This window comes from Orcinus orca, chromosome 13 (genome assembly GCF_937001465.1).
Source record: "Orcinus orca chromosome 13, mOrcOrc1.1, whole genome shotgun sequence".
Taxonomy (NCBI): domain Eukaryota; kingdom Metazoa; phylum Chordata; class Mammalia; order Artiodactyla; family Delphinidae; genus Orcinus; species Orcinus orca.
This window is the reverse complement of record NC_064571.1, coordinates 28,499,907-28,524,803: the sequence shown is the minus strand read 5'-3', so window position 1 is coordinate 28,524,803 and position 24,897 is coordinate 28,499,907. Positions and strand designations below refer to the sequence as shown.

The 24,897-nt window shown below is 34.5% G+C and overlaps 1 protein-coding gene across 1 annotated transcript in view; it reads right to left on the bottom strand.

Moving 5' to 3' along the window:
* Positions 1-3,442: 3,442 nt before the first annotated feature.
* The window catches only part of LOC125960867 (uncharacterized), a 148,223-nt gene continuing 126,768 nt past the window's right edge, over positions 3,443-24,897 (bottom strand). The window contains exon 8 of the mRNA XM_049696185.1: positions 3,443-4,377. Coding sequence (XP_049552142.1) covers positions 4,249-4,377 — 129 coding nt within the window. The 3' untranslated portion in view covers positions 3,443-4,248. The remainder of the gene's footprint in view (positions 4,378-24,897) is intronic.

Genomic DNA, 24,897 nt, shown 5'->3' with positions numbered 1-24,897 from the left:
CAACTAAGAGAGAAGAGGAGGATGAGAGAGAATGAGAGAGAGAGAGAGAGACTCAGAATGAAGAATGTTCTTTTATGTTTTTCTCCCTTGTTTGTACTCTTTCTTTGAAAAAGAAAACCATCATAGGATAAAGTGCTAAAAAAGTTCTCACTATTTACTTAGTTAACTTATTCAATATGCTTTCCAGAAGAAAAAAAAAATCATTACATGAAGTGGTTGACAGAATTGTAAAAATATCTCCCCAAGATTTTTTGTTTCCTAGCTGTTCAGTAAAGCACTGATACAGGTACTGCTGAGAAGAGTCTTTCACATGGAATTAAGGTTACTAATCAATTCCTTTATATTAGGAAGGTTATCCTGGATTACCTGAGTGGACCTAATGTAATCATATGAGCCCTTAAAAGCTAAAGAGGAAGACAGAATCATCAGTCAAAGAGATGAAGCTTGAGTGACTTGAGGCATGAAAGGGACTTGACCCACTCTTGTTAGTTTGAAGATAGAGGAATGGGGCCAGGAGTCAAGGAAGGCTAGCAGCCTCTAGAAGCTGAGAAAGATCCCTGATGTCTAGCCAACCGGCAATACCAGCAAGAAAACAGGGGCCTTAGCCCTACAACCACAAGGAAGTGAATCCTACCAATCACTCATACAAGCCAGGATGTGGATTCTGCCTTAAAGCATCAAGAAAGGAACACAGCCATGTAGACACCTTGATTTTAGCCTTCTGAGACCCAAGGAAGCTAGACTTCAGACTGTGAAGGCACTGTGAGATAATGCCTGTGTTAAGTCTCTGAATTTGTGGCAATTTGTTATGGCAGCATTATGAAACTAATAATCATAGTAATACAAGAGAACCTGTTTAGGACATTTGCAAAAAATGTCCTGACATATTAACCTTTCAAAAATTACTTTCATCAAATTATAAGGCACAGATCAGAGATCAAAACCCTGAAAAATTACTACTCAGAACTCAGTGTTTTAGTGGAGGCAGGGAAGTAAGGATCATGAGATGCAATCAGGGTAGATAGTGTGTGGCTCTGTGGATGGTCCTTTGTGATTGAGTTTCCAATTGGAAGTTTGAAAAATAAATGCCAAAAAACTACACTACTTCAGAGTTTTCACTAGTGTCAGTTTCTAAAAAATCTTACATGAATTACTATAATTTCAACAAAACATTGATTTTACTAACATTTTATATTGTTGTAACTCTAAGATTTGAACAATAATGTTTACTGTGAAATATAGGAAATTTATAATTATGTGTTTTTAAATTTTTTGCATGGAAAAAGTAGGTTGATTGAGACTATGCAATCCCATCTATTCACTCTTTTTGTGATTATACTGAAGTGCCATTCTCTTCAAAACAGAAGAAAATATAGAGAGCTCAGCTGAAATGAAAGGATTATATTAGTATGAATTACTCATTCATATTAGTGATATATTCAACCAATCCAAAATATTAATTGAATAACCATTATATCCAATGCTTTTTATACATAAATTTACCTATATTGCCACAACACAATGCATATTTTGAATGCATTTAAATTATTTTACACACATATACAAAATAAGACTGCTGATGATTAAATTTCACCTCGAAGTATCTTATTAGGTGATTAAATAGTAGGTGGCACAGAGTACAGTGAATAGTACCAACTATTATTTCATCACTCACTTATAATAAGAAAACATTGAATAAAGAGTCAGTGTTGTATTTATCTGAGTTTCCCAAGCAAACAACAAAATACCTAATACGTAGGAACATAAAAATGCTGTTGGAGTGAACTGTATGTTAATAGTTACACGATTTAAGCAAGAACATGACCAAGGATAAATGTATAACTGAATAGTTATGTTCTCTCATTTTGATAAAAAAATTTCAAAATAACACTAAAAAATCAAGTTTTATTCTCAATTATTTGCTATCGTTCATTCTCTAAACAAATATTACATGAGTACTTGCCATGTAGCAAGTATCCAAGACATTTAGGGAATGGAAACGAACAAAGAGAGTCTCTGGCTTTAAGAATTTCCTGGACATGTTAGAATGTTTGCCACATGCAATACCTGAAGATGTTTATCAGAGCTTTATTCGGCATGCAACAAAGGGCAGAGGAGGAAGTGCTTAACTCAAGGTAAGTTGTTTATCTGCTGGGGGAAAATCGGTGAAATCAGCTGAGAAAAACTGTCATGTGATATTATGGTTTAGTTATTCTGAAATGGGAAATAAAAGAATATTTTATACAGAAATATTAAATTATTTTATGGTGTGCAAATTAAATTCTTTGCATTGAGGTTTTTTAAAATGACAATGTTAATCATGAACTGAAGAAAAAATATAGGCGAAAAAAGAGAAATGAGTTCTATTTTTCAGGATTGGGCTGAGGGGAATATATTCCAGGCAGTGGCAACGGAAGATGCAACTTGCAGGGCTGTGAAAACTCATGGAACTTTTGAATGATGACAGGGAGTTCAGAGCCAGAGCAGAGAGGTTTTGTAGGCAGACAGGGATGAGTCTGAGAAGCAAGCAGGAGTAAGATCAAAAAAGTTCTCAAATATATTGCCAACAAGTATTTGACTTCAAGCTAGGCTCTGGGAACTCAATGACAGATGTGAATTGCAGAGGAATGACCATATTTCCATTTCAGAACAATCACACTGGCAACAATGTGGAGAGTCAGAAGGGAGGCCAGAATGTGAGCACTCAAATGAAGAAAAAATGAGCATGAGCCCAATGCCAGCAGAAATAGGGTGGAGGAGAGGGCTTCAAGAAAGGTTTAGGACGTAGAGTCTGTAAGACTTTCTGATTGATTTGGAATGAAGGGGAGGAACTGCCAAAGGAAGATTCAAGGACCACCCCAATTTACTGGTTAGCAAAACTTAACTTATCACACATACTTGTGATAACTATAAACTGAGATTTAAAAAAATCTTATTTATACTTGAATTTCAGAGTTAACCTAAACATTTCCTAATAAAACTTGCCCATAATTATGATTCCTTCTATTTTTTTCCTAATACTCAAAAGCAGTGATTTTACATTTCATGTAATCATGGTATAAGTGGCATGAGAAATACTAATTGCAGAATATTTACTTCAATAAGCCTTTTTCTCATGTGTTTGAATATTTCAAAACATAGTTCACGACATTAAAGAAAAAAAAGATATAGTTAATTCTAAAAGGCACCATGAAATGCAAAAGTGCAACCTATACTTAAAAAAACATGAAAACATTGAGTATTTGTCCACATACACTGCCCACTGATTTGCAGCAGCAGTAATTCATGTAAAAGCTATCATGTAATATACATGAGGTTGCTTTTCTACAATCTTGCAGAAAGGATACTTGGAAGTATCCTTTTGTACGAAAACTGGAATCATTTTTCTGATGATAGGGTAAAGTAAGGTGAAGCTTTGCATTTCATGAGTAGTCAGTAAATGTAGGTGGGTGAAATCATTTATTCCTTTCAAACAGATCACAAAATGTGTTATTCTTGATGATTTCCAACAATATTATAAGTCCTTGAAGTAGCACATGTATTTGCAGAAAAAAAAATAATATACACATAAGCAAAGCAGGGTGAAAGAAACAAAAATTTACCCATGATCCCAATAGCGATTATATATATATCTGAAAGAGAGAGAGAGGATGCTAGCTAACTGACTAGGTAATCAGACTCCCTAAGCAAAGTCTACCATTACAGGGATTCTAGGAATCTAGGGGTGGGCAGGAATATAGTGATTCTAGTACGTCATAGTGCTTAGTCACTGGGGAAGCAGTCTGGCAAGAACACATTGGCCAATCTTGGGGAAGCTGGAGGCTGTCAACCAGCTATCCTTCCTGCAGAAGTCTTCCTTGAATAGAGATGTAAGCAAGACACCTCCCATCCATCCCTTGCTTCATACAGATTCTCTTCTCTGTGCATGAGGTTTGGAAAACAGCTCCTTCGTCATTTTCTTTTTAAGCTTTGTATATGCATTTTTCTTTTGAACCAGAATCATTTTTTTAATTAATTTTTAAAAATTTTTGGCCGTGTCCAGTCTTTGTTGCTGTGTGCAGGCTTTCTCTAGATGCGGCGAGTGGGGGCTGCTCTTCATTGTGATGAGCGGGCTTCTCATTGCAGTGGCTTCTCTTGTTGTGGAGCACAGACTCTAGGCACACGGGCTTCAGTAGTTGAAGCATGAGGGCTCAGTAGCTGTCGCTCACGGGCTCTAGAATGCAGGCTCAGTAGTTGTGGCACACGGGCTTAGTTGCTCCACGGCATGTGGGATCTTTCCGGACCAGGGCTCAAACCCGTGTACCCTGCATTGGCTGGCGGATTCTTAACCACTGTGCCACCAGGAAAGTCCCTCCTCCGTAGTTCTTGTCTGTGTTTCTGAGGAGAAACTTATGAGAGGTTAGTGGGAAGAGGTACAGACACCATTGCTGCAGGTAGGTTCAGGGTACCATTAATACTCATCCTCTCCCTCCTCAAACACCTATACTAATTTCCTCCTACCCTTAATTATTACCACAGGATTTGGTAGCTTACCTGGCTTTATGACCCAGGATTAGCTATATAATTTTCTGTGTTCAGTGCAAAATGAAATGTAGGACTCCTTGTTCAAAAATTACTAAGAATTTCAAAACAGTGACAGCAGAGCAATAGACCAAGCATGAGGTTCTTTTAAGTATGGGGCCCTTCGTTTGACCTGTGGGACTGCCCAGGTCAAATGCCCATGAATCTGGCCCTGTTGTGGCCCAAACTTAAATTTCTAAAGGGACTGAGACCTTGGTAATCACCCCTCTGTCTGACTGGGGTCGCTGCATCCATCCACTCACAGGTACAACTGGGTAAGTTCCAAATTTCATAATGAGAATGCATAATCATTACTGAACTGAGCATGAGGAATTGGATTAATATCAAGATTTTAGGTGTGGAAATGGTAAATAGGAGCTTAGAATTCACTAAATTTTAAAACTGAAGAATGTTTCAATGTTTATGCCAGTTGAATGGTATTCTTTTAACAATGTTACTTTGTTTTCATATGTGATGGGAACCTCCTAATTCCTGAAAAGACCTGTGACTTCTGAAAAAAATAAACAATATCTTGAAGTTTTGTGACTTCACACCTACTTTGTAAACTCATTGAGCTGAAGATTGGTGTTTAAAATTCTTGTGTTCTCGAGTGGACAGCTTGTGAAAAAAATTGAGGAAAAAATAATACTTACTGGAAAATAAGAAATTTATTTGGTAAAGTATAAAAATATTCTATTGGAGAAGTGAATATGGCCTGTGCATTACTTATTAATAATAATAAATATTTACAAAGCACCTTCTAGGCACTAGGAAAAGTTCTAATTGCTTTACATTTTTTTTATTATATGATAAATGCCCCCATTTTATGGATAAGGAAACAGAATAAGTAAATATAGGTAAAAATTTAAGAGTTACAGTCTTAATCAGTTTTTAAAATTAATTACAAATTAATAAAATTCATGTTCTGGTATAAATTAAATTGTGTTTTGAATCATTTACTTTTAAAAATTTTGTTTTAATTTTACTCAAAGAGAAAAAATATACTCCTGAGTTTGATTAGAGAGAAAAGTGGTCACATTTCAGGAACTAGGTAATATATGATCTTTATATACAATGCCAGCACCCAGGAAGAGACTGCCTATCATAAGTTGTTTTTTCTCAAAATAACAGCTTTATGGAAATATAGTTTACTTACCATACATTTTACCACTTTAAAGTGTGCAATGTTTAGCATTAATGGTTAAGTGTTCATTGTTTGGTGTATTCACAGAGTTCTGCAAGCATCACCACTATCTCATTTTGGAATATTTGCATCACCCCAGGAAGAAATCCTTTAGCAATCTCTCCCCTGTCCTTCCTCTTCTTAACTCCTATTAAACTCATAAGTTTTTCAAAATTGAAAAAAGTAACATTGAATCCTAACCTGAGGCCCCATTTTTTGTTTGTTTGTTTGTTTTTAAGCTGTGAGAGACTTATTTGTTTGAAGTTTATGATAATTTTGTTTTTAAGAGATTTACAATGCCAAATTACTGAGTGTTTGATAGTAATGTTAATTTAAATGTGTTACACTAGATATAAAAAATTCAGATTTTTCCTTATGTAGTATGTTTAAGATGGGTTGCTTGTATATTTTAACCCCTTAACATGACTCTGCATTGAATTTCTATGGTAACTGTATTTCTGCAAAAACATAAAAACATTCAGAGGCTGTGTCCTCTCTCTCCTTTTCCTGTTGCCTTTCAGATCAGGAGAACATGTCTCTCCAGAAGTCACTGGAATGCCCTACATACATTTATTATTATTGCTATTTCCATCCCCCAAATTAATATCAAAACTACCATGATAGATTTGTAAAGAAACCATTTAGGACTACTCATGAGAAAGAAAATTATCTTGGATAATGACAGAAAAGAAAAAAATACAGTTAGAAGATAGGAAGTCAAATTCAAACTGTTTGGCCTAATCCTGAATGTATCATTTTCATTATATAGTCAACTTCTGCTGTGCCCACTTGACTTTATGGCTTAATGATATGATTATGCCCAGGTGATGATGAGTAGCTCTGGTCATAGGATCATCCGAAATCCTAGTCATGTTTAAATAGAACATAGTGGTATGTGAGAAGCTCTTACTCAAACTAAGAGTAATTTACTGTCACAGCAACCAAGACTTTGTCTCCCAACTTCAATTAGGCTATGATGTTTTATCATAATATTTCATTCCTCTCAGATTTCCTATCTTTGGTTATAGGACCAGATGGTTTCACTGGTGAATTCTACCAAATATTATAAGAAGTCATACCATTCCCTCTCAAACTTCTCCAAAACATAGATGAGGAAAGAACACTTTGAAACTCATCTTACAAGGCCATCATTACCTGATTTAAAAAGCCAGACAAGGATATACAAAAAAATTAAATTACAGGTCAATATATGTGATGAACATAAATGCAAAATTACCCAATAAAATATTAGTAAATCAAATTCAACAGTACATTAAAAGGATCATACACCATGATCAAGTGGGCTTTGCTTCTGGGATGCAAGGATGGGTCAACACTTGCAAATTAATCAATGTGATTCACCACATTACAAAATAAAGGATGAAATCCTGTGATTATCTTGATAGATGCAGAAAAAGCATTTGACAAATTCAACATTTTTTCCTAATAAGAAACTTAACAAAATGGATATAGAAGAAATTTATCTCAACATAATAAAGGCCCTATATAACAAGCCCACAGCTAACATCATAATCAGTGATGAAAAGCTGAAAGCTATTGCTCTAAGATCAGGAACATGACAAGAATGTCTGTTCTCACTATTATTTAACACAATACTGGCAGTCCTAGTCAGAGCAATTAGTCAAGAAAAAGAAATAAAAAGCATTCAAATCAGAAAATAATAATTTAAATTGTCTCTGCTTGCAGATTATATGATATAATATTTATAATAGACTTCACCAAAAGACTGTTATAACTAATAAACAGTTTCAGTAAAGTTGCAAGATACAAAATCAATATACAAAGGTCAATTGTGTTTCTATACACTAATAATACCTATCAGAAAGAGAAATTAAGAAAACGATCTCATTTACAATTGCATTAAAAAGAATAAAATACTTGGTAATAAGTTTGATCAAGGAGGTGAAGGATTTGTACACTCAAGAATTGTTCCAGATTGAATGTTGAGCATCTTTTCATGTACCTGTTGGCCACTTGGGTGTCTTCTTAGGAAAATGTCTACTTAGTTCTTCTACCCATTTTTTAGTTGGATTATTTTGTATTGAGTTGTATGAGTTCCTTATATATTTTGGACATTAACCCTTTACTCTGTATATGGTTTGCAAAAATTTTCTCCCATTCTGTAGGTAGCCTTTTCATTTTGTTGATTGCTTCTTTAGCTGTGAAGAAGCTTTTTAGTTTGATATAGTCCCACTTGTTGATTTCTGCTTTTGTTGCTTGTGTTTTTGGTGTCAAATCCAAAAAATCATTGCCAAGATCAATGTTAAGGAGCTTTCCAAAGGAGAAACTAACGCACCTTTGTAAGCAATTATACTCCAATAAAGATGTTAAAAAGAAAAAAACCAAACAAACAAAAAAAGAAACATCCTCACAGATACACCCAGAGTAATGTTTGACCAAATATCTGGCCACCCTGTGGCCCAGTCAAGTTGAGGCATAAAATAAACCATCACACCTTCCATAAAACTCATTTCTTTGAAGAACAATTAGCAGAACAGGAATGTTTTTGAAACCCATATACACTGGCAGAAATATATAATAATAATTTATTCTAGTGACAAGACCAGTGATATTCTCAGGATGGAAGCTATTCAAAATAGTTAACTTGTTACCAGGTAGATAGTAAATCTCAAGAAATTATGTAATTTTGGAGCTTGGTTTTGGTCTCTTTTTCTTACAGGTTGGACATTTGGCAGTAGCAGTAGCTAGATTAGCCTTAGTTAGTGAGAATCCATGCTGTTGGCCTCTCTCTCTGCCATCATGACCACTCCATCCTCTAAACAGTGTCTCATGAAGGCCTTCATAGTACTAACTATTTGAAGAGATTAACATGCTATCCTGAAAGCAATGGATTCATGTGCTGCGCTCTGCAATGTTTAGATAGTCCGAGATCCCTTTGGATTACATTAGAGCAGAGGAAAAGGAATTACAGCTCAACAGCAAAATTTGCAAGTGTTTATTACACATTTGAAGTGAGCAAAAACTCTCCCTGATCCTCTTTTCTTACTGAAATAGAAAAGAATGCATATGCCAAAACAGTGTCCATATACCAGAACCTGAGGCTCTATCTGTTCTAAAAAAGTTACCACATCCATCATGGCAACTTCAATCAGGGCAACTACTGGGTTGAACTTGCAGCGGTCTACAGTCACCTTCCAGGATCCATCTGATTTTTGCAAGATCATTGCTAGGTAACTTAACTGGGGATATGATAAGGACCACCATCCTTGCATCTGTTAGAAACTCATGGCTGATATAAATCTCCTAAATTCTATATAATACATATATGATACAATTTTTATTTATATATTTTTACTTACTTTCTCATGACAGGAACAGTTTCAGAGGCTTCCATGTGGCTTTCCCTATTTTGGTAGTTATCTACAACCAAGGACCCAATCTGGAAGTTGTACTAACTTCCAAGTATGTTAATACCAATTAAACATTCAGGGTCCAGGGAAAAGACCATCAGGTGGTCTATGTAAGTGATTTATTACCTGTCTCTCATATGCCCCCATACATATAGGAAGGCCACAATAATGTTTCAAAGTATTCGTAGTTCAATATCACAGAAACCCTATAACCTATACCAACAGTGCTAAAAATATGAGTAATCCCCATCTCCCAATTTATAGTCAAGTGAGTAAATGGCCATAATTTTCTTGAGGACAAATGCAGCAAATCATTGCTTTGTATACATGCTATGGTATTGCAATTGTTCCACTTGGAACCACTGTTTAGTGGGCTCTGATTCTGAACAATGGTCCCCAGTCTGAAACCTATGCAAGGAATCATGACATATTTATTAGGGTGGCTATCCTCAGACACCCAATCACCAAACCTTGATTTCTTCTGCTGGTTCAAGCTGAGTAGCGACTTTGTCAGCCACCAATCTATTTTGCCCTTAGGGAGGTCATATTCTATTAACCATCCTTTTAAGTCCCTGTGTATCTGGTTCCCAGGGCTATTACTCCAACTTTGCTAGTGATCACAACATATGTGGTTAAGTACCACCTGGTTACTGACAGTTAACTGCTGCCACCTAGACTCTACTATTTTAAAGTCCATTCATGGACACTGTTTTCAGCTAGATAAATTCTGTAACAGTATTTTCTATCTCCAGCCCTAAAATGAAAAGTAGAGACACTACTGAATTTTTTTTTTTCTGTACACGGGCCTCTCACTGTTGTGGCCTCTCCCGTTGTGGAGCACAGGCTCCGGACACACAGGCCCAGCAGCCATGGCTCACGGGCCCAGCTGCTCCGCGGCATGTGGGATCCTCCCAGACCGGGGCACGAACCCGTGTCCCCTGCATCGGCAGGCGGACTCTCAACCACTGCGCCACCAGGGAAGCCCCTGAGCTTATTAATGATGCTGCTTCCTGTCTCACCAGGCCATTCATATGGCCTTGATAAATTTTGTGTCCTTGGGCCTTCCCAAGGAACATAACCATCATGCTTATCTTCTGACTGTACATATTACATCCATTCTAGCATGTCTACTTCTCTGAACTTTTTAATTTCTTTATCCATCATCTGACATTGCAGTTCATGCACTTCAATTTTGCTCAGCTTGGCCACTGTGTGTACCATGCCATGTACTGGGAGCCACCTTATTAGTTTGTACGATCTCCTGAGGTTCTTTCCAGGACACTAAATCTTTTATCTCTAAAGAATATTCTCAGGTAAATAAATTCTTCCCTTTCCAATTCTATGTTCCAGTCCCTTTGATAAAGAATCTTCTAACACAGTGCCACTCATACATCCCAGATGGCTACTGATACATGTCAGATAGGTTTGCAGCATCTTTAAATTACACTACTTTGTTTATGAAGCCAAGTGCTTGGCTTCATAATATCATAATATTATGATTGGCATAATATCAAGTTGCTTGATATTGTGACTTAAAACCTAGGTATAAGCCAAGTGGCCAGGAGGGAAAGTGAGGGCAGATCTTGAGTGGTATATCTGCTGCCTTTCAGGATTATTGAGATGACTGCTCTTAGCAAAAAGGAATGGAACACTTCTGCAGGCTTAGAAGGTTCAGAAGAGTCAGAGGAATCAAAATCTTCTGGAGCAATCATCCGCATGTCTAGATTCTGTGTGTTAAAGCTTCAGATTTTCCCAATGGGGGCAATGCCCTTGGTATAACAAATCTGCCAAGTTTAACCTCCTTTGAAGTTAGTCGCACAGACTAATAAATCTCAGGCCTCACGTTTGGCTTTCTCTGCACTCCTGCTGCAAAACGAGGGCTTCTTTGCCTCTACCAAGGAATCCCTTTGGCTTTCACATCTCATTTTTAATTCATTCTTATTTTCTTTATCATTCTGTAGAGAAATTATAGCCCATAAGAGTGTGACAGAGAGGGGACTGGAATTATAGAAATTGAGGAAGGTATTAATGGTCTCCTTGCTCCTGGATGAATTCATGTCCATGTTCATAAGAGTGCACTCTCACTTGTGAATCCCATCATATCACTTCCTTTCCCAAATCTCTTCAGGATAAACCATATATATATATAACAAGACTGTATTATCTATTCCCCACCGAAATAGTAAACTCATTTCCCGTTGCTCCCTTTTGTGGCATTTTAAATTCTCAAAAAATATGTAAATATAGAGAAGATCAATAATTATCCACATATGTCCAATCGTGTTTTGGCTCTGCCCAAAACACGATTACTTTAAGGTTACTTTAGGATTACTTCAGAGTTACTTTAACCCCTGAAAAATATACATGAAAATCCTAAACATAACATTTCATCGGGGAAAAAATAGCATAAGGACTAAAATAATACAAAATAAGACAAAAGCTTTTCCAGCTATCCACCCACAAATTTAACAATAAACCCTTAATATTAAAAAATCTAGTCAGTGTATATATCTGCATGATGTATCATAATTTATTTCCAAAGTTGTTTTATTGAAATCAGAATCCCAACAGGGCTCAGAATATTGATAGCTTGGTTGATTATTCTCATCTTTAAATCTATATGTTGTCCCTCTCTCTTTCTTCCATGAAGTTTATCCTTCCTTGTGGGTGGTCATTTGCCTTGTAGAGTTAACAAAATTTTGCATTTTTCTGTGTGTATTCCTGTTTTATTTTTAACATATTTCTCCGATTTTCATGTTTTTCTTTTTTAACAAATTAGTGATTGGGACCTACAGTTTTGATTCAGATTTGATTGGTAAGAGTTCTTCATAGTTGATGTGCTACACTTCTTATTTTTCACATTAGGGAGCACATAATAACTGGTTGTCTCAAGTTTTATGTTCTTAAAATTAATCACTAGGTTCATTCACTTAAAATCCCCCTCGATGTGTTATGATTCTTAAACACTAATACATTTAGATGTACTGTTTTCTCTATGGTTTTGAGTGCCCACAGCATACTTTACTTATATAGCATTATAATAATTATTTTAAAAAATAAAGCAATTAACAAGGATTAATGTGCAAGAATGCTTATTATGGAATGTTTGGGGATAGAAGAAATTAGAAACACATTTAATATCAAGTAATAAAGGCACAGATAAATTATGTGGTACTTGCATAAGATGGAATGTTTTGTAGGTATTAACATGCTTTCAAAAAATATTTAATAACATGGAAAATGTTCTTAATGTAATGCTACATCAAAAAGTGCTGAAGACACAGATTGTTCCTTAAAAAAATACAAAAGCTTATCAAATGTAATTTCAAAAGCAAAGAAATAATATGTAATTTTAACTTCCTAGTGTTTCTGAGCATCTGTAAATATACTAAATTTTAATTTAGGATAATGGATAATAAGAACCAATATTACTAAATATCAACAAACTGATTTGTAATTATATATGGCTGAATAAAGTTGTTTCTTTTGCCCTTTTCTCAGTAATTTGGTGCCAACAACAAAAGTAAAAATTAATGAAAAATATTTTAAGTGCATCTTCAGTAAGAATAAAAAAATACTTTTTTACCTCTCAAAAGAAGATTTTGCTAGCATAAGGAAATATGACCAAACTGAGGAAGAACCATGAGATCATAAAATTAACAATACAGATCTCAATAACACAAAACAAAGTTCTAAAATTAGGTGACTATCCTTGTGTTTCCTGAATTAAAGTTTGGGAAAAGGAGCAGGTTTCTTCAGGAGAATTAATGAGTGCTAAGAAAACACATCGAAACCAAATTGTATGGATAAGGTTTTCTCGTATAGAATTGCTGGCATAGCAACCAAGTGAGGACAACTTGAAATCCCCATAAGAATGACAAATAAATTATGAAGAATCCAGAATATGTGCTATGAAGGTATTTTGAAAAAGTTATAAATCTATAAACAGATATGAAAAAGTCTCTAAATCTTACCATCAAATAGAAAGCAAAATCCAAAACAATTCAGAATATTAGTCCAATGTTTATATTTCCATCAATTTGAATAGTTTACATTTAACAAATTTCATGAATTAAACATATAGACAAAACATTCATATTATTTTTATTTTAAATTTTGTTTTGTTGAACACTGGTTAGTTTGAGAATTTCGTTGTATTTATCACATTTTTTACATTTGCTTTCCTGAATTTCTTCTTCCTGGCATTTATTCAATATAATATTTACCTTTCTTTTTTAATGAAATCTCTTGCCCCTATATTGATTATTTTGCATTGCAGAAGTTATTTCTCTATTTTGAGATTTGTTTAAACTTTTTGAAGCTTTTGGTGTTTAACCAAATCATTATGTCTGCTTTTATTGTGTAGCTCAGAGTTTGTTATCTCCTGTATTATTTCAGTAATTTTATGCTCTATATATTTAAGTCCTTATTCCATCTGAATTTTATTTTGATTTGTATTTTAAAATCTATATAAGGAGACCAACCATCTGCTAACTAAAATGTACATATGTATTTTGCATTATCATATCATGATATCTGTGCCCTACAGAAATCTCTGAATAAAGCATACTACTGTAGTTGAGGGGACGGGCGGGGGGACAGCGTGTCCTTCAAGAGAATAACTTACCATCAGGAGAAGAGTAGGTCCTTCAAGAGAAAACAGAAACCTAACAGAAAATGTTAACTTGCTGGACAAGAGAAAACACATTTCAAGTTTCTCCTTAACCACTATTCTACAGAATGCCAAGCACTTGAGAGTATTCACTTTTGACAGTAAGGGATAGAGTGTATTAAATAATTTTGATACTCACTGGCTGATCCCATGAAGATGGGCTGCTGCTTCGGTTGCTTTGGAAAACCATAAATATCTATTTAAAACTCAGTTTGTGAACATCTGTGGTTAAGTTAACCAAATATTTTATCAACGTTTCTTCATGCATTCTCAGTCCCATGAGGTGAAAACGTCTTCATTTATCCCCCCTCAGTCCACCATTCACCAGAGGAAATTTCTCCTTCGTTTGCAGCATTATGTTTTTATCAGATCAAATATTGGGCAATTATCAGCTTCATCTTGACTTGTGTCTTCAGAAATGTTGAAAGTAATCTGAAACTAGTAACTGATAAATAACTATGTCACTTTCTGGATTAAAAAAAAATCTTGTAATTTGTAAAAGTGACTGTTTCATGAAGTTACAATTTTCTGTAGATTGGATTTTATTTTCCACCTTCTTTCACTTAACTATTTTCTCATCACACCTAGTTTCTATTATTTTCTTCTGAATTCTGAGAAAAATTGAGTATGTATATATGCCAAGTATGTATTTCATTGCATTGATTTTCTAAGGAATATAACTTGCTGCTTACTGCTATCACAATGATTTTAAATTTGATAATTCTGTTTTTAATCAGGAATAATAATTTCTTTATAATCTCTAGAATAATAAAGAGGCAATGATAGCTTTGAATCAGGTCGAAAATGGAGTGGTGGCTAGACTCTGGGTTTCTGGGGTTCTAGGTATGTCCCAACCACATCTGGGGCTTCCCATGTCTAGAGGCGCCTCAAGCAAGGAGGGCGTAGCTCACACTTGGAAGGCCCCTATTTACTTTGTCACGTTCCCCAGGGTGGGAGTCAGCTTGCTGAACGCCTTCCTGTTTGCACCAGAGAAAACATAAGAACCCAAGTTTTTGCCTATCCCCATCTCTGCGTCAGGTCCAAGCACTTTTCCTAGAGATATGGTAACCATTCTTTATTCCATAACCCTCATTTGAAGCCACTTCTGACCTGCAATGAAGATGAATAAAGAAAACCTGGACCATTGTTCTACATCATGGACCACAGCTCAGATCTGGACTATTCTTGCACATGGACCAGTAAAATGTATAGGACCTTAAGTTCATGTTCTTTATTTGCATCAAATGATGACCAATAGACTGATTTTCCATCATTTTTCTTGTAGCAGGAGATGAATTAAATAAATAACTTAGGTAAAATAAGAAAAGGAGAGAAAAAAAGGTAAAGTTAAGAGGAAGATCATGTATCACTCTCCCTTTTCTTGTTGCCCTAGATTCCATCCTTCCAAGCAAGGAATCATTACATTTATATATATATATATATATATATATACACACACACACACACACATACACACACATATATATATATGTACACACACACATATATATATAACATATACATGCACATATATATACACACGTTATTTATGTTTTGTGCAAATAAACATTCTGCACACTATATAAAAGACAAAAATTGATCAGTTACAATTAAAGTTCCCACTACTCAGCACTGTGCAAAGAGAAAATTCAAAAAATCAGTTCAAGATTAGTTCTCACTTTGATGCAATGGTCTCAGCAGAGGTGGATCTAGAGGAGGTGTAAGGTGGCAGGTCTTCTATGATGAATGGCTTATTAGAGGAGAGTATGAATTGGTAATAAAAAACATGGGATTTCAGTTCACAATACTGATATAATTTGTGAGGTGAAAATAGCTAAGAATTTTTCAAAAATAATGACAGACACCAAACCATAGATCAAGGACGCAGAGGAGTCCAAGTGGGATAAATAATAAAAAAACTTTCACCTGGCATGTTGTGTTCAAACTACAGAAAATCAAAGAAAAAGTCTTGAAACACACACACAGAAAAACAACACCTTACCTATGAAGAAAGAAGTATAAGATTTATAGCAGACTTCTTGTCATCAACAATGCAAGCAAAAAGAGAGTGGAGAGAAATATTTAAAATGTTGAAATAAAGGAATCACCAAGCTAGAATTCTGTATTAAGGAAAATTGTTCCTCAAAAATGAAGGAGAAATAAAGACTTTCTCAAATGAACAAAAATGAGGAATTTTCACCAGTAGATCTGCCTTTCAATTAAAGAAGTTTAATTTTTTTAAAGTTTAGAGAAAGAAAATGATGCAGGTTAGAAACTGAGATCTACATAAAGAAATGAAGGGCATTATTTTAAAGGTAAAATAAACCCTTTTCTTTTTCTTTTTCTTACTTGATTTAATATATAAGTGTTCAAACTAACAACAGCAACAATATATTGGATGAGTATAGCTTATTGATAAGTGAAATGAGTGACATCAATGTTAGAAGGGATGAATATGAAATATTTTAAGGTACCTACACACTCATAAAGTAATATAGACCTATTTAGAAGTGGACTTGTAAATACATGTTGTAAATACATGTTTTAAATACATGTTGCCATCCTTAGGGCAACCACTAAAATCATTTTTTAAAAAGAAGTATAAGTGATTTACTAAGAAATGAGAGAAAACAGAATCATATAAAATGCCTAATTAAACCAGATAAGGCAGAAAAGGGGTAGAATATTAAAAAATAAGAAATAAGAAGTGCAATGAATATAGAACAGTACAGAAAGGGGAGAAATTAATGCAACTATACACATAATCACTTTAAATGTGAATGGATTAAATGCAACAATAAAAATTAAAAACAGAAAATGACAGAGGGGATAAAAAAAACAACTGACTATATGTTGTCTGCAAGAAACCCACTTTAAAAAGAAAGACATAGATTATAAGTAAAGTGATGAAGAAAACTATACCACAGTAACACTAATGAAGGGAAAGCTGGAGTAGCTATGTTAATGTCAGGCAAAGCAGACTTCAAACAAGGAAAATTATCAGGGATAGAGAGAGGCATTACATAACGATAAGGGGGTCAATTTTCTAAGAAGACTTAATCCTTAATGTGTATGTGCATAACAGCAAAGTACCAAAATAAGTGAGGCAAAAACAGATAGAATGGCAAGATGAAATAAACAGCTCTATTATTATAGTTGGAGACCTCAACAGACCTCTATCAGTAATTGACAGATTCTGCTTACAGAAAATCAGTAAGCATAGAGTTGAACTGAACCACCATCATTATCAACTGTATCTAATTGACATTTATAAAATACTTATCCAACAGCAGAAGATTACAGTCATCCCTTGGTATCTGAGGGGGACTGGTCCCAGGAGCCCCTGCATATACCAAAATCTGCTGATGCTCAAGTCCCTCATATAAAATGAAGTAGTAAAATGAATGGAAATTTCAATCCAAGTTGATTGAATCCACAGATGCGAAACCCAAGAATTTGAAGGGCTGACTATATATTTCTTAAAAACAATCCAGGTATAAGTGGACCTGCCCAGTTCAAACCCATGTTATTTAAGAGTCAACTGCACATTCCTCTCAAGCTCACATGGAACATTCACCAAGATACATCACATTCAGGGACATGAAACACACCTCAAACACATTTTAAAAGAATTGAAATCATCCAAAGTATGCTCTCAGAACACAATGGAAATAAACTAGAAATCAATAACAGAAAGTGGCTAGAGAATCCCAAAGTATTTGGAGATTAAACAAACAACACACTTGTAAATAACACATGGGTCAAAAAAGAAATGCTAAGAGATATTAAAAATAACTTGAACTTAGTGAAAATTGAAATAAAACCTATCAAAATTTATGAGATGCAGTGAAAGCAATGCTTAGAGGGAAATTATAGCATTGAATGCATATTTTTTAGAAAAATAAAGATCTAAAACCAAAAATGTAAGCTTTCACCTTAGGATACTAGAGAAAGAAGAGCAGTATAAACCAAAAGAAAGAAGAAGTAACAAACTTAAAGCAGATATTAATGAATCTTAAAATAAGAAATAGAGAAATATCAATAGAGAATGAGAAAATTAATGAAACAAAAAGGTGGTTCTTTGAAAACATTAATATAATCAATAAACTTCTAGCCAGGCTAAGAATAAATATAAAGACATAAGTTACCAACACCAGAAATGAAAGAGGGACCATCATTTAAAAATATAGTAGACTATTATGAAAAACTGTATGATCCCAAATTTGACAATTTGAATGAAATGGACTAATGCTTGAAAGACACATCATACCAAAACTGACACAAGGAGAAACAGATCATCTTAATAGGCCCATATCTATTACAGAAATTCAAACAATAATTATCCTTCCAGAAGAGAAAGCACCAGGCCCAGATTTTTTCACTGGTGAACTCTACCAATCATTTAAGAAAGAAATGATCCCAAATCTCTTTAGTATCCTCCAGAAAAGAGAAACAGAGGGCACACTTCCTCACTCATTCTTTGAGACCAGAATTGCCCCCATAACAAAACCAGAAAAAGACAAGAACACTACAGTCCGATATATCTCATGGGTAGCTGCAAAAATCCTAACCAAAATTATAGCTCACTGCATCCAAAGATGTATAGAAAGAATGTACTCCATAACCAACTAGGATTATCCCAGGTATTCAAAGCTGTCTAAACATTCAATAATCAGTGTAAACCCATTGCATCAAAAGGCTAAAGAAGAAAATTTTGCAGCAGTATTACCTCAGACATGTTACCTTGCATTCTCGTGTCTCATTTTTCACATTTGTAAAGTATGGTTTATAATAAGACACACCTCAAACAAGGCAGGCCGTGAGGAGTAACTGCTGATTCCTTTTTCTCATTCATTTTAGGAGGAGACCACCAAGCACTAGTCTGAGTCTAGCAGGGGAATCAGACATGGCTGTCATAGAGTTCAGGAAATGATGGTACAGAGATACAAATACAGGCCTGGAATACAGTAGGTAATTGCTAAGTGTTTGTTGAAGGAGTGACAAAATGAACACAATACTATGGGGACTCAGATGAGGGGCAGCTAACTCCTTCTGGTAGTTTCATGAAAGACTTCTTGGCAAAAGTGATTTTTGAGCAGGTCTTGAAGGATGCATAGGAAGCTATCCAAAGGAGGAGATGTATATACCAAATTTCATAGTCAAAGAGTAAGGGGAGTCCCAAGTGACAGCAAGCGAGGCAGTGAGGCCAGGAAGAGCTGTAATGCCCCTCCCTCCCTCCTTCCTTCCTTCCTTCCTTTAGGTTTATGGCTGGTATAGATTTAGGGCTTTACGGTTGTTGAGATTATCTGGTCTGGGAAACTTGCATTGTATCTGTTTTTGTAACATAATTTTCTTCCCATTGTGTAACATAGCAAGACTTCAGGTACTCAATCTAAACGTTTTGTCTTTGGGCTGAGCTGACATTCTGTTTTAGAAATACCACTCTAATATTTAGGTGTTATATAGTTATGAGCACTCTTTACTACTGTCTGCTCTCATTTGCCAGGTCTGAGTTCTACCAGTTGTTACATATTTAGAAAATCACAAGATAAAAATACTAATTTTGATGCAAAATTTTGGCCAAGTGTAGACAACAGTATCCATTTGATATGACTTAAAAATCTTCTGCTTTTACTTTTATTTTCTTTTGCCTTTATTTTGACTGTGTAAATATTTCCAAAATTTTGATATTTTTACAAAGAAAAAATACATGTATAGCTCCATCCATTTTGTAAGTAGACTTTTAATTTTGTGTTTATTTCCAAGACTTCTTCTTTGAGTACCACCAATTTGTCATTGAACTATCCAAACTATGTGAATTAAAAATTTTTTTGATTATATATTTATTAGTAAACTTTATTTTTTAGAACAGTTTTAGATTTACAGAAAAATTGTGACGCTGGTACAGAAAGTTCCCAAATAGTTCATATTCAGTAGCCTCTATCAAAGCATCGTAATTAATATGGTACACTTGTCACAATTAATGAACCCAAATTGTTAATTATTAAATAATTATTAACAAGTTCCAAACTTTATTCAGATTTGCTTAATTTTTACTTAATGTCTTTTCTCTCTTCCAGGAACTCACTGAGGATACCACATTACATTTAATTGTAATGTCACCTTAGGCTCCTCTTAGCTGTGACAGATTATCATACTTTTATTGACTTTTGATGACCCTGAAAGTTTATTTTTTAAAAATTTTATTGAAGTGTAGTTGATTTACAATGTCATGTTAGTTTCAGTATCTGAACAGTGATTCAGTTTATATATATACAGAAACTGAAGTTTATATATATATATATATATATATATATTTCAGATTCTTTGGCCATATAGGTTATTACAAAATATTGAGTATAGTTCCCTGTGCTATACACTAGGTCTTTGTTGGTTATCTATTTTATATATAAAATATATAACTATGTATATGTTAATCCCAACCTCCTAATTTATTCCTCTTCCTCACCTTTCCCCTTTGGTAACCATAAATTTGTTTTCTATGTCTATGGGTCTATTTCTCATTTGTAAATAAGCTCAATTGTATCTTTGTTTTTCAGATTCCACATATAAACAATATCATATGATAACTGTCTTTCTCTGTCTGGCTTACTTCACTAAGTATGATGATATTTAATCCATCCATGTTGCTGCAAATGGTGTTATTTCATTCTTTTTATGGCTGAGTAATATTCCATTGTACATATACCATATCTTCTTTATCCATTCATCTGTCAGTGGACATTAGATTGCTCCCATGTCTTGATTACTGTAAATAGCTCTACAATGAACATCGGGGTGCTTGTTTCTTTTTGAATTATAGTTTACTCTGGATATATGCCCAGGAGTGGGATTGCAGGCTCATATGGTAACTCCAGTTTCAGTTTTTTAAGAAACCTCTATACTGTTCTCCATAGTGGCTGTACCAATTTACATTCCAAACAAGAGTGTAGAATGGTTCCTTTTTCTCCATACCCTCTCCAGCATTTATTGTTTGTAGATTTTTTGATGATGGCCATCCTGACTGGTGTGAGGTGATACCTCATTGTAGTTTTGATTTGCATTTCTCTGATAATTAGCAATGTTGAACATTTTTTCATGCACCTTTTGGCCATCTGTATGTCTTCTTTGGAGAAATTTTTATTTAGGTCTTCTGCCCATTTTTTGATTGGTTTTTTTTTTCTTTTTTGATATTGAGCTATGTGAGCTGTTTGTATATTTTGGAGACCTTGACAGATTTGAAAACTGTTCAGGTATTTTGTAGAATATTCCTAAATTGAGAGTTGACTGATGTTTTCTCATTAGACTGGAGTTTGGGATTTTGGGGAAGGAAAACTATAGAAGTAAAGTGACACTTTCATGTCATATCAAGGGTACATATTATGAACATGACTTAGCACTGTTGATGTTGACCTTGACCACCTGGCTGAGGTAGTGTTTGTCCAGTTTTTCCACTATAAAGGTTTTACTATTGAAAAACTTTTATTTTAACTGCCTCCTTTCCTTGCTCATCTGTAAACTGCCACTCCAATTACAGTCTTACTTTTCAAAAATAACACATATAAAACATGGAGAATACAAATGTATCAAGAAAACTGAAATTACTAAAAACCTCCCCACAAACAATACATCAAAGTAGTCTCAATTTTTTTTTCTGAATATAAACAGCTAAGATTAAGTTATCAGTTTTCTAGGGTGATTACTATCATAATAGTAGTCATGGGAAATTTCCCATATCTAATGGAATGTTTGGTTTAAAAATAATTAATCCATGTTGTGAAATCTAAGAAACTTGCTCCAAATGGAAAAAAAAGCTCATCTTTTTGCCCCCTTCAACACATCTGCATTTTAGCAATAGTAATAGCTACCATGAATTTCAATGAATCTTACATACCAGGTATCATGTTAAGTACAATGCACATATTATCTTCTATAATACTCAGAGCCATCCTTTAATTATTTCTCTCATTTCACAAAGGAAACACCTGAGTTTTGTAGAGATAGAATACATTGTCTCATATCATAGTAAGTATGCAGCAGAAAACTGAGTCAAACAGAGCAAAAAACTCATTTCTTTACCACTCTTTTATATGACATCTTGCATTTTGGTCCTCTGTTCACCACTAGTACATTTAGAAACTACAACTGAACTGTATTGCTGATTATTTTAGTCATATAGAGTAGGTCAACATGATAGTGCCCTGAAATGTAGCAACTGTAGGTACAATTATTGTATGTGAACTTTACAGTTCAGAGATTATAGATATACTTTTATACATTGAATACTTAAAAACTTCTGTCAGGGTCACTGGCTAGCTCTAAAGGGGAAACCCAAATTAAAGGAAGTGTTTGATTATTTTCTGTCTCTATGCTAGAATGAAGTTCTATGAAGGCAGGGAGTTTATTTTATTAAGAGATCTATTCCTAAGTCCTAGAAAAGTTCCTGGCATGAAGATACAACGTTAAACATTGCCAAATATTTGTGGGGAAGTATAAACTTAATATAGAGTTATTTTTCAATGTAATGCTACCAGATTTTGCTCCTATTTGTATAGATGAACAAAACCACAGCAACAAAATGCTGCCTTCATAGAGCTCAAATTTCAGGAACTCATAATCATTCCTTCTCATTTCGCTGAGGATCCTTTCAATTTATTCATTTCTAGTGATATTTTAATGGAATTGGTTGATCGCAATAAAGTATAGTCTTAATTATGTTGAGCTCTTAAGAATACAATGGCCACTTCATTTCATAGTTGTGAATATCTTCACAACAAAAAAGAGTATTTAACATATTTTAATCCTGGTTGGAATAAATTAAATGAAATGTGCAATACAAAATCATTTACAAAGCTCTTTTAGGAACTAAAATTTTGTTTCCATTTTGGTTTTATTCAGCTAAGAAAGTTAATTTTCTGTTCTGAAGTGCTGTGTGAAACAGGTTATAAATGAACTGAATTTCATAAGCCAAATGAACCTGCAATTCTTGTCCAAGTTTAAATAAAAATGTGGTATATAATACACATGCAATTAAAATAGTGAAATCGTGCAGGGCATATATTATTGGCTCTATATCTAAATACATATATCATACAAAATTGCAATCCAGAGGTACAGTGTACTTATAGATGGAATTATGTCTCCCCTAAATCCACACATTGATGTCCTAACATCCAATGTGCCTGCATTTGGAACTAGGGACTTTACGGAGGTAATTAAGGTTAAATGAGATCATAAGGATGGGGCCCTAATCCAATAAGACTGGTGTTCTTATTAGAAGAAGAGAAACCAAATAAAAGGTCATATGAAGACACAGAAGGCAGGAAGCCAAGGAGAGAGGTCTCAGGGAGAAGCCAAACTTGCCATCACCTTGACCTCTAGCCTCCAGAACTGTGAGAAAATACATTTCTGTTGTTTAAGTCATCCACTCTGTGGCATTTTGTTATGACATCCCTAGTTGCCTAATACCACTGCCTAAACCCTAAAGACACAAGGAAAAAATCCCCTAAGGAAAACTTGATAGTGCATGTAGAAAGCTTTTTTCATATATTTAATAGTTTTAGGGTTTATGTGTGCATGTGTGTGTGTGCGTGTGCTTGAAAATACAGCTCATGCAATATATACATTTCTATGTATATACACACACATATACCCCACGCAACTTAAAATCGGCAATATGTGTGCTTTTTTTGTATGCTTTTTTTATTTTGTATATTTAAGAATGAATAGATATTACTTTATAGGTGTTATACAAATGAGCCAAAGATGTTCCCTGTTTACTGTGGCCCCCATGTTTTTACTTCATCACAGCAGTCTAGACTGTTAGCTCAAAAGCCTACTGGTGCTAAACTCAAATTCTTACACATCCAATTGCTTTAAATATAGCCCCAATAGGCCTATTTTTAGTCATTTAGAAGCCAGTCTTCTCTGCAAACCCCAAGAAACTGCACCCAACATCTACTAGCCATAAATAAGGTAAACCATGGCCCTTTAAAGATCCCAAGTCTCTGCTGGCTTTGAAAGCTCTCTGACCCAGGCATCACCTAGACACTTAAGCCTCCTCTCCAGCTCTCTTCCCCAGTCATTTATTTGTCCTCTCCCCTTTATGGATGATGGACCTAGGCTGCTGTGTCTAAGAGGTCTCCTGCTGTGAGGGATCTCCCCTCACATGCATCCTGTCCAAGTGCTGCCCACAATGCAACTCCTTGTGTGCTACTGCCACCCCCTAGCTTATGTCTTGTCCTTGATTAGCCACCCAAATCCTTTAATTCAGTGCAGTGGGTATGAGTATCTTCAATATGGATAAGCTTGTAGTCAAATTTAGAAATACATATGAATCAAATAGAAAGCAAACATTTATTAGAAGTGGCAAAGCTCTTATAAAGTACAACTATCTCAAAAGGGTGTTGGGAGGAGTAATTAATGTAAAATAGTTAGAATAAAGCTCAAAACACAGCAAGTACCTAATGATATTAAGCAAATATTAATAATCTTGTCAATCTAGGCTCAAAAATGTGGATTTAATTTATTCATCTGTTTTTGCTCTGCTAACTTTTTATTATCATTTTATAACTTATTCAGCAAACATATTTGAGTACTTTCATTGTGCCAGGTCACTACATGGTAGGAATTTTCCATAATTGTTCCTCTTAATTTAAATAGAGTATTTCACATGGAACTTTTTTATTATATAAAGAGAATTTCCTGTCCAGATTAGTCAATTTTAATCATAAATCATTTAAGAGATTGTTCGATAATCACTGAAAAAAGCTGACTAAATACATGTAGATTAAATGAGTTTAAAGTCATTAAAGTTATAATGTAAGAGAAGATGATTCTAGGACAACTTATAAAAGCCTATGCTTTCCTTCCATATTATTTCCTTTTGTGATCATGTTTACTATTTCCTTTGGGTTTGAGGTTTCTAGGGTACTGAATACACTGGTTTCTTTGATTCTTCAATTTTTATCAAAACTTATCTATTATGTCTATTTGTCTATAATGTATTAAAAAACATCAAACCCAAAATGTATAAGAATTTTCATATGTTAAATTCCTTTGGAAATGAGAGTCAATGTAAAAGACACATG